The sequence below is a fragment of the Caloenas nicobarica genome, chromosome 12, assembly GCF_036013445.1.
Source record: "Caloenas nicobarica isolate bCalNic1 chromosome 12, bCalNic1.hap1, whole genome shotgun sequence".
NCBI classification, from domain to species: Eukaryota; Metazoa; Chordata; class Aves; order Columbiformes; family Columbidae; genus Caloenas; species Caloenas nicobarica.
Window position 1 is genome coordinate 7,011,022 of NC_088256.1, and position 10,745 is coordinate 7,021,766.

The 10,745-nt window shown below is 41.0% G+C and overlaps 1 protein-coding gene across 1 annotated transcript in view; it reads left to right on the forward strand.

The window, feature by feature from the left end:
* The window catches only part of COL4A5 (collagen type IV alpha 5 chain), an 85,430-nt gene that overhangs the window by 71,025 nt on the left and 3,660 nt on the right, over window positions 1-10,745 (forward strand). The window contains exons 42-50 of the mRNA XM_065643710.1: window positions 5,387-5,520; window positions 5,933-6,005; window positions 6,153-6,224; window positions 6,610-6,738; window positions 6,947-7,045; window positions 8,344-8,556; window positions 8,894-9,071; window positions 9,574-9,688; window positions 10,009-10,181. Coding sequence (XP_065499782.1) covers window positions 5,387-5,520; window positions 5,933-6,005; window positions 6,153-6,224; window positions 6,610-6,738; window positions 6,947-7,045; window positions 8,344-8,556; window positions 8,894-9,071; window positions 9,574-9,688; window positions 10,009-10,181 — 1,186 coding nt within the window. The remainder of the gene's footprint in view (window positions 1-5,386; window positions 5,521-5,932; window positions 6,006-6,152; window positions 6,225-6,609; window positions 6,739-6,946; window positions 7,046-8,343; window positions 8,557-8,893; window positions 9,072-9,573; window positions 9,689-10,008; window positions 10,182-10,745) is intronic.

Here is a 10,745-nt window from a genome sequence, read left to right on the forward strand (position 1 = left end):
ACAGAAGGAGGCTGTCCCACTGAAAAAGGTTTTTAGAATGGAATTTTATCAAAATATTTTCACTACAACTAGAATTGAATAATATTTGATTATTCTCAATGGCAGTTTGAGCTTTTCTCTTGTGCAAAGTATGCTATGAGCGCATCTATCTGAATTGTGCATTTAAAAAATGAGTCATTATAAACAACATTTTAATTTATAACACCTTAACAAAAATTGCAGTGCTATTTGTCAGTATAATGAGGTTTTCTTTTAGTCCTAGTAAAAATACTTGAATTGTGTTGCAGCCTAAACCTGCTTTTTATGTGACTGGTGTGGAACAACCCAGTGGGTTAATAATTCCCAGCCAGTCACAATTTCTCCCTGGTTCCTATTTGGTTAGTGGGAGGAGGAGTGCATGCCTCCCCCTTTCTCCTGGAGGAACTTACTCCCTGTTGTGCCCCAGGGGCTCTAACCAGTCAGTGGAGCATCCTTGCAGCTGGAAGTCCTCATTTGCTTTTTGCTTTCCACTTTCCACGTGGCCCTGTCCTCCTTTGCCCAGTTGCCCACTGGCAGGTGGGAGTGTGGGACAGGTAATCCCAGCTCTGCTCTGCTTAGACTTGCAGCTGGAGCAAGTGGGATGAGGAGTGAAGGGGTAAGAGATGATGGAATGCTTAGCTTGGCCTTTGTAATTCAAGTGTGCCCAAATAAAGGCCAGGACATCCTAGATGTCAAGATCTTCCAGAGATAATTTTTCTATACCTAGGGTGGTACAGCAATGAAAATTTTGGCACAGGAAGCTGATTGGTCCATAAGAGTATAGGCTTTCTTTATTAAAAGATACTTGTACAGAGGATATCTCCAAACTCTAACAAAAACAAGCAAACAAAAGGTAAACCAGCTAAGCAGCTCCTGATGTGTGATAAATTACCAACTGAGAGTCTGTGCTCTGCTGTAGCACTGATGTTTTTATGAAGCTTCTCATCCTGTTTACACTTCTCTGTATAAATCAGGTGCTTACTGACTAATCAGCTGGGGAGGCAGAGGAACGGTGGGACTCGTTTTGTGCAGTTTGATGAGCATTGGCAGGGGGGAAACAACCAGTGAGGTTCTGCTCAGCCATGTTCTCTCTCTCTTTCTCTCTTTCTCTTATTTCCATTTTTGTTGCATGCAATGTATAAAGCGAAGCATTTGTTTTGCTCAGTTATGCGTGAACTAATGTGGATAAACCAAACTATTATTGCAGTTCTGGTACAATAAGCACTCCAGCCTTTTGTTTCAAATGATAACACTGTCTATTGTTGGGACGCTGATTTTGTAACATTTCAACATAAGGCAGTTAGTCATAAAAGCAGCTGTGTGGCTGTCAAATTACCCTCCTTCTGGGGACATAAATCAAACCAGAAGCTGTATGTGTTTGTTGTTGACTTCTGGGTATATTCTAAGATGAGTAAAAGTGATAAAGTCAAACACAGTGTAGCTCTCTGACTTCAGTTGAGTTACCCCTAAACCAAACGTTGATAGATGGTGTTGGAGCAGATTTGTAAATCGATTATAAAATTAAGCCAATTTCCAGGGCAAGACAACATTGTTGTTACTCCACCTCCGTTTTCATTGCTATGAGTAATAATAGTTTGGTGTTTTGCATAGTGTATGTAAATGAATATTGAGCTAAATCTAAAAAGAAAGGTTTAGTTGAATATGTTAGCTTGTTGATATTTCTAACAATTTTGATGTTTTTCCCCTTGTTCTAATGATGACCTTGGTGAACTCTGACCCCCTACTCCCAGGTCCCTCAGGTTAGCCCCTTAACTCCAAAATAATAACTTAGCATGAAAATGAATGTATATACTTTCGTACTGTCTAAATGTAGATATACTGAGTCATTTTTCAGACATGCCTTTTAATTTGTGGTAGAAAAGTTCAGAGTTGGCTTTCAGACTTTTCCTCCACGGTGCTGTAGGACTGACATTGGACGGACATGGTGTTGCTCTCGCCATGGTGGAAGACCATGTGGGTCCAGATTCACAAGGCTTTTATAAAGTGCCCCCAGCTGCGAAACTTGTTTTAGCATATTTATTCTCAGTGCAGTTGACAAAAATGTATACTGTTTTTCATATTTTTTAAAAAAGCGTATTGCCTTGTCCTCCTATGTTTTTGCTGTACAATTGTGTTTTGCAGCTTGGGCAAATGAAAGTATTCATTTTTGTAACACCTGCTACTGTTGATTTTGGACACTCTCAAGTGGCTTAAATTAGATGCTTCTTTTCTACCAACAGTCCATAGGAAAATTTATACAGAGTAACAGTGATGCTTTACATTCCCAACTTAGAGCACTGTAACTTTCCAGTGCAGACAAATCCTTATTTCCATTGTCGTACTTCACCAGCACGGTAAGAGGACATGAGGAAAGCTCTTCCTTTAATATGTATTTAATGAAAATGAAGCATACAGCCCTCCCCTCTATAACATGAGGGCAGTAGAACACGATTGGTAAGAACATGCTCATTTTCACAAGCTTATCCTAATTTTAGCATATCAGCATGTAGCACAGGCCAGCTCTTGGGAAGATTTTTAACACCCGTGTCTACGTTGAAAATGACTTGGTATTTCTATTTAATAATAATGATGTCCTTAGGTTTTGCTATGATGACTTTCAGGAAGCAAAAAATTGTTAGTTTTTAGCGTGCTGTCCTAAGCACTGTGAGGTAGCAAATGTGGTAGCCCCTGATGTTTGAATCCCAGCTTTATGCAGTCTTGTAAAAAAATGCATGTGGCGTTACCTTTTAATTAAACTGTGGTCACACGAGCAGTAACCACACTTCCAAAGAGGGGCTGCCATCCTGGGTATGCCGAGGAACTTCTGAGTTGCTTCATGTTTTGTTCCACTCTGTGACTGTGCCCAGCCAGAATTCAATAATCAACAAGTATAGGACAGATTTATAAATCATAGCAAAACTTACCTAACAGTGGCAAATAGTTTATAAGTACTTAACAGTAAGAATGAAATGTCCGTGTCATTATTTTTAACAACTGTATTACAGTTGCAATTTAAAATAATTTAGCAAATACGTAAGAAATAGTGCATTGAGGTAAACCTGATGTGTATTTATTGTAGTTTTTAGCTGCAGATTGCATGGTGATATGTTGATATATTTAAATCATTTCACTGACATAAAAGATGCAAATGGCACAGGAGCTAAAATATTTATTAATTCAGAAGCATGGTAGGCACAAGCAGTTTACTGTTTGAAAGAGGACATTTAAATTGTTTTTCTAAGGATGTTATCACATGCCATTCTCCATAATAACAGGTAAATTACCATCTTGGGGTATTTTTATAAAGAAAAAATAATGCCAACAGTAAAGACAAATTCTAAATTTGTACATTCTGCTGTATTTTTGCTTGCAGCATTTTGAGCCCTTTTGATCCATGTCAATGCTGCTTATCATTTGGAAGAGGGTATAAGCCTACTTTTCAGTCCTACAACTGAATTCACAGATAGTTGAAGCCCATACATGATTAGTGGTGATAAGTCCTGCTGTTAGTCACACTTCCCCTTTGCCCAAAGCAGAATTTTGCTCGAGAGTATGTTGTCATTCACAATTTACCTGCATATTTGCCAAGGTCCAGGCCCCGTGGCTTTGAATATTGTCAGTGAAATGGTTACAGAGTCCAAACCCTGTTGTGAGTAGGACTAACCAGTCACAGGCCTCAGCTGTAATGTTAAAGCAATAACACATTCTTTAGTAAAGCTTTAAGTTTGCTGTTACATGAAGCATCAAATTAGTCTTAGTAGAGCCTAGTCACCAGAATAACTTGTATCTGAAAATACATATCGTTGTGTATTCATGTATGGTTTTATGCATGCATGTGGATTGTGTTGTAAATACAAAATATGCTGGTGAAATGGGTTGTTGTGTAGTGTATATGCTGTCATCTGTACTATTTCTAACTAGTAATCTTGTTTTGTACTGTGTGATGTCTGACCCTTCTAACATCGATCATGGGGCTTTGGTGAACTCTGATCCTTCCAGGTCTTCCAGGTTAGACGCTTAACTCGGTCAATTTATTTTACTGCATTGCACGTGATGTAAGAGAAACGGATGTTTTTCCTATAATTCTGTGATTATCTTTTTAAGGACTGTAGTTACCCTGCAGATCATATGTGTTTGCTTAGCATGCTTCAGATGGTAACCTGTTGTTATTTTGCATGCGTACAGTACTAGACAAGTATAAAAGAGCAAAATGAATACAAAAAATCCTTGCATGATGGGATGTTTCTGTAGCTGAAACTGCTACAGGATATGTGTGAAATCCGGAACCAAATTGCTGTTGGTTTAGAAAGGAAAATTTTTGAGGGAATTCTATGCTCAGATTTGCATGCAGAAATACAGCTAATCAAATTTATCCACAGAATATAGACTATGAGGATATCAAAGGAGATGTTAAATTATTTGAGGCTGCAGAAGAAAATCCAGCACGCTGATAAATGTCATTAGATTTGTTGTACTACAGAGCAGAATGTCATAGCACTGTCCTGCATAGAGATCCTTTTGTTAATCCAGTCATGAAATCTAACTTGTAAAATGTTATTGACTGTTGCTGTACTTGCTTACAGTTTGTTTTGCCACAAATTGATAACAGTAATCTTCTATTTGTATGGTGTCATGAAGGTGGGGATCTCATCTTTCAGTTCTCTAAATACCTAAGCTTCACTTAAATCCACTGCTTTGCTTTGGATTAATGTGGCTGTAGCAAAGGGAAAATATTTAAAAACCAGCCCAGTTTTTTGGGATTTACACAGCATAATTCTACTAAAGACAGACAAACCAGCTGGAGGGAGGGTCATTCAACATAAGGAAATTTCTACAAGTCAGATGAGTGTTTAGGCAAGGCAGAATGCTGGGCCACCTGCTGCCCAGCTCTCAGGAGACCGTGTATACTGGGCTCCTCAATACGTATGTCAAATTCTAACAGCAAAAAAGCAGCAATATTTTACATTGTTGAGGCTGGCTTTCTAAAGGAATTCAGCCTGTCAAGATAGCATCTAAGAGATGGTGACTGTAATGCAGGTCAGCAGAGGGGATCTTTGTACCATCTAATTTTGGGTTTCTTGGCTCCTGCTGAAGGCACGGGTCTGGTCACTGCTAAGCTGCTGATGCAGGTGAGTCGCACTGCCTTCTGGAAAGACCTGCTTCCCTTCATCAGCCAGAGAAGGAGCCTTGGTTCCTGATTTGGGTAGTGCAAATAATCCCCCTATTTGTTTTCCTTTTATTTTATCAGCATTAAAATAGAGCTGGGAAATCAAGCCTTTTTTTTTTTTTTTATTAACACTGAAGGCACAAACTTTGGCAGAATGGTTGATATGTACTGATATATGCATATTTGTTCTGCAATGTTAAGGTGCACCAGGCCCAGAAGGTCCACGAGGGCCACCAGGCAATGGAGGACTTAAAGGGGAAAAAGGGAACCCAGGTCAACCTGGCCCACCTGGCCTGCCTGGTCAAAAGGGGGATCAAGGACCACCTGGGCGCCAGGTAGGACAAGAAATTGAGTCTTCCCCTACTTTGTTTTTAAATGCAATAGAAGTGGAATATATTTGGGTGGACTGTGCAGTTTATCATAGTAAAAATAAAAGCCAAAATGTGGTAGCTAACATCTGGCCGTTGTAGCAAGTAAGAGGGTCTTTTCCTTAATTATCCCGCAGTATCCGGGCAGGGTATCTCCATCATATCCCCATGGGAGCCGGAGCTATCAATGCACACGTCACGTTATGGTGTCCTCTGATGGCTCTCGGTGCATTGAGCAGAATGCGTGGCCTCAGCCCTTCAAAGCACTGGTTCCCAGACCCACAGTGTGCTTGTCTGTCCCCCAGCCACCTTTTCTAAATGTTTTTTTTCTGAAACTTCTGAGAGAGATGAGTGAATAACATGAAGCTGTTCTGTTCAGGGGGATCCTGGTCGTCCAGGTCTGAATGGAATGAAGGGTGACCCTGGGGTTCCAGGCGTTCCAGGATTCCCAGGTATTTAACTAGTATTTCAAGTGAAAACCTCCAGACACAGTAACAGCCCCTCAGGGAAAAAGCAGCCTCATTTTGGCCATCTCTGCAGCAGATTTTGTAAGACAGCATGTTCTTTCAGTGTATAACTGTGTGAATTTGTTGTTTCAGGTATGAAAGGTCCCACTGGACCTGCAGGACCCTCTGGCCTCACAGGCAGTCCAGGACTGCCAGGCCCACCAGGTAGGAGTGCTGGGTAGTTTTATTGTCACTTTTGCTCCCTGCCGGTAAAATTTGGTACACAGGTGTTAGGACTGAGCCAGTCTCAGCCAGCAATGAAAGTAGTTAGGTGAACAACAGCTTAAACACAATTCTAGGCTAGACTTTTGAGCCTTACAGGTAATCCTACCATATTTTATACTCTGTATCCACTCTACGTGGATTAACCGCTGCAAGAGCTGTCTGTTGAAGGAGATCACCAAAAGCATTTTTTTGCCTTATATAATATATACACTTATTCTTTGCATCGATAGAGCTCTTGGCTTCTGACTTTGCAATAGAGAATAACAGAAACTGTTTCAAATGCTCTTTTCCACCTTGGTTTATCTAATACTAAGATTTCTCTCAGGTCCACCAGGTTTACCAGGTACCATTGGACGAAGCATTGTTGTCAAAGGTGATGCTGGTCCCCCAGGTCCTCCAGGACAGCCTGGGTTGAAAGGGCCACCTGGATTGCCGGGGCCGCAGGGATTGCCAGGTATGATCCCAGGTGGCTGCGGGTTGCAACATGAGTCCCTCAGAGAAGATACTGAGTTCTGAAAGAGATAAATGCAGGGTCCTACCGTATCCATCCGGTTTAATGATCTGTACCATGAAGAAACAATAGATGAGTCCCAAACAATTTAAAGATGTCTGTAGTGAGATTTCAAGACCTTTAATTTCACTTATGCATTTGTCTGTTCTAGGTCCAATTGGTCTTCCTGGTGACCCAGGACGAGATGGACTACCTGGCTTTGATGGTCCAGCAGGACGTAAAGGAGAGAGAGGTCTTCCAGGCCAACCAGGTACAGTGTTTATCCTATGGAGGACCCTTTTGTGAGTGCGGGCTCATTTTGGGAAGTGAGATTTTTGCTTCATGGGAATAATAACGAAATAATAACTTTAGAATTTGCTTAATGCAAAAATACTACACGCAGCTGAACGTACTTTGGTTTGTAATATTCTTGGAACCAACACATTGCCGGTCTTTGCTGAATAATATTGTAGAGTGCTTTACCTCAAGCTTTTAATGGAATCCCCTTTGCAGCACATGTGGTGCACAGGAGATAATGAAGATAGTAAGAAACACCAGAGAGAGATTAGTAAAATAATTTTAATTTTGCATGGAAATCATGAATGGGGATGAACAGACTTCATAAAGCAGAGAATTTCACCAAAGTCAGAGATCAGGCTACCATACAGCTATTGCTTGGAATTACTGAATTATGATTTGAGGAAAGAAATCAGGCTGGGCACTGGGACGGTTTTCTGAAGAACATGAAACATATTAAGTAGCTATATATTGCAACTTTTGAGAAGTATCAGAATGTAAACAGTTAAAACAGTTCAAAAATCCATAATAACTTTTTTCCTTTTTCTCCAAGTAGCTCTATGAAATCTGCTAGTGTTATTTTAGTGAAAAATGTAGATAATAGCTGTGGAATAACATAGTCTAAATATTTGTAGTTATATCTCCTGATATTTTTGCTGTTCAAGAACAAATGCCCTGTACCTTTCTCAGCCATATCACTCATTCTTGCTCTCATTCAAGGTTGTTGTAGCCAGTTTCCACTTTCTGTAACCTCTTCCAAAGCTGACAGCAGCTCCTCTGTCCATTTTGGTGGGCTTTGGTTCAGGTGTTACAGTAGCATGGCCTAGAGTGAGACATGCTTCTCTTTCTGGCTCTGCCATTTATTTTGTGATCTTGAGAAAGATCATTCAATGTTATCTTATTAAGCCACATAAACAGATTAATATGTTTTGGAACTGAGAAGCTGATTTGGACACATTTCCGTGCCTGTCATGTCCATTGCAGTTGCTATCTTGGTGCCTCACAGCTCTGAATGTATTTAACTTCACAAGACCACTATAACATAGGGAAGCTGCACTGTTATTTTGTAACTAGCTATGACAGCCTCAGTGATTTTACTAAGTTTACATGAAAAAATAATTTGAGGAAGATAGCGTTAGCAGATACCAGGTCCCCCAACTTAAAAGCACCTTAATCACAAGACCATAGTACCTGTCAGAGCTGCACTAGTCCTAAAAGAGCAAGAAATGGTGTTAATAAATACCATGTGTTGTGTTTCTCTTGTGTGAACAGGTTCACGAGGAATACAGGGACCTCCTGGTCCTGATGGCTTACAAGGCCCACCCGGCCCTCCTGGAACAGCTTCTGTTGCTCACGGATTCCTTATAACTCGGCACAGCCAGACCAGGGATACACCACTATGTCCGCAGGGAACAGCAAGAATATATGATGGATTCTCTCTTCTATATGTGCAAGGAAATGAGAGAGCACACGGCCAGGATTTGGGTGAGATTTTGTATGCTCTGTCTTTGAGGGGAAAGAGGTTGTAGCTGCTTCTTCAAATGCTCTGGTTCTCTGAAGATATGAGTGTCTTAGAGATTACTTCAACAGGGGTTGCATACTGAGATCTACTGCCTCCAGAGGCTGCACGTTCTCATTCAGGATGAAGAACGTAAACCAAAACTGAGAAGTTAAGTTTTTCCCACGTGTGACAATTTGATAGCACATGCTGTGCACTCACGGGTGGAGAGGAAGAATACACAATTATTGTTCTCAGAGAATCGCTGTAAAAAGCAATGAAGTGAACATGCTGCTGTCACATTTTGTGTATCTTACTCTGTAGGTACCGCTGGGAGCTGTCTCAGACGTTTCAGCACCATGCCCTTCATGTTCTGCAACATCAACAACGTTTGTAATTTTGCATCAAGGAATGACTATTCCTACTGGCTGTCAACTCCAGAGCCAATGCCGATGAGCATGGAGCCACTGACTGGGCAAAGCATCCAGCCCTTCATTAGCCGGTGAGACAAAGCAGGCTATCGGGTCTCTTTTTCTAATATCTGGATAAATAACGCATCTTTAGCCATGTCATGTTTTGCTCTAGAAAATACTAGGAAAATAGCTTGTTTTAAAGTGTTCATTGTGTTAGGCGGCCTGTCTGTGTTTAGGGACTGCCAGGCTGTAAGAGCTCTGCTCAACCGAGGAAGCAAAGTTGTCAGCAGTGCAAGATCGCCAGGACAGGAAAGAGAATGTGAGAGCCATTAGCTCTGGGCTTAAGGCTTCCACTTGGAGCTTCCAGTTTGTGTTTCAGGGACTGCTTCAGTATTTTACCCAGTGGCTGTCAGTGGAAGTACAGGCAGACTCTGCACTTCCAAATACTGTCTTATGGCAGTTACAAAATATGTGAGAAGCAGAGGTCTAGATTAATAGCTAGTTTTCTCCCTTTGTCTGTGTAAGAATACTTAATAAAACATACTCATATTTTAATATCACGTGTTTCTCTGATCCTTCCCCTGTGCCCAGCTGTGTTGTGTGTGAAGCCCCTGCTATGGTGATAGCTGTCCACAGCCAGACCATCCAGATTCCTTCGTGTCCTCCAGGCTGGGACTCCCTTTGGATTGGTTACTCTTTCATGATGGTAAGAATGGCCTCCTGCTCCAGAAGGGGCTGGTACCCTCTTGTGTCCTCCCCCAGCTGCTTTAGGGCTTTGTTAAAATTACAGGGCTTGTCATTCAAAAGCCTTTACCCTCAATTACTAACCATGGTGGCCAAGATTAACAGTGATATTCCAGTACACAGAGCCCAGTGTAACTGATATTCATGGAGGTGTCTGACCCCATATTATCTCAACCAAGACTGAACAGTGGCTCTTTCTGTAGTTGAATGTTGTGCTATTTAATTTTTAGCACCTACTGTAAGATTCTTGTTTGTGTGTTTGTTTCTTCCCCCGGACACCAGCACACTAGTGCTGGAGCAGAGGGCTCCGGACAGGCCTTGGCATCGCCTGGATCCTGTTTAGAAGAATTCCGCTCTGCTCCATTTATTGAGTGCCATGGTCGTGGCACTTGTAATTACTATGCCAATTCATATAGTTTCTGGCTGGCAACTGTAGAGGTGTCAGAAATGTTCAGGTAAGAAAACCTGTTTCTTGTACATTGCTTTATTCCAGAAAGAAAGCTTTAGAAAACGAATTTATTCTAAAGATCAAGAGAGATTAATTTACAGGGGTATAGGGAAATAATTTGTTTGTTTTCCCCTCACCACCAGTTTTTCTAGTGTTTCCTTGGTAAGCCTTTGATATTAATATAAAAAACTTGCTAGGGCACATTCTGTCTTGCAAGGAGTGGGATTTTTTTAGTGTCAATTCTTATTCACATTTCACAGTACTTTCTCTGAAAGTAGTCCTACTGCAGTTGCTGTATTTGCAGTCTAAAAGATCATTTTTATTGGCTTTTTTTTTTTCTTGCCAGCCCTTTCAATAGAGTCAAATGTCTGAAAAGGTAGCTCACAAACACACAAGGGACAGGTATGAATGGCAAGATCAACTCTGCTTAAACCTTTTAAGGCAGCTGTTCAAATAATCTGTTTTAAAAGTCTTGTGTGAAGGAGGTTTCATACCCTCCATGGCAAACATTTTTTCCAGTACTATGCAGAAGAATTAGGATGACATTTTGGCAGCAAGGAAGCCAGTGGAC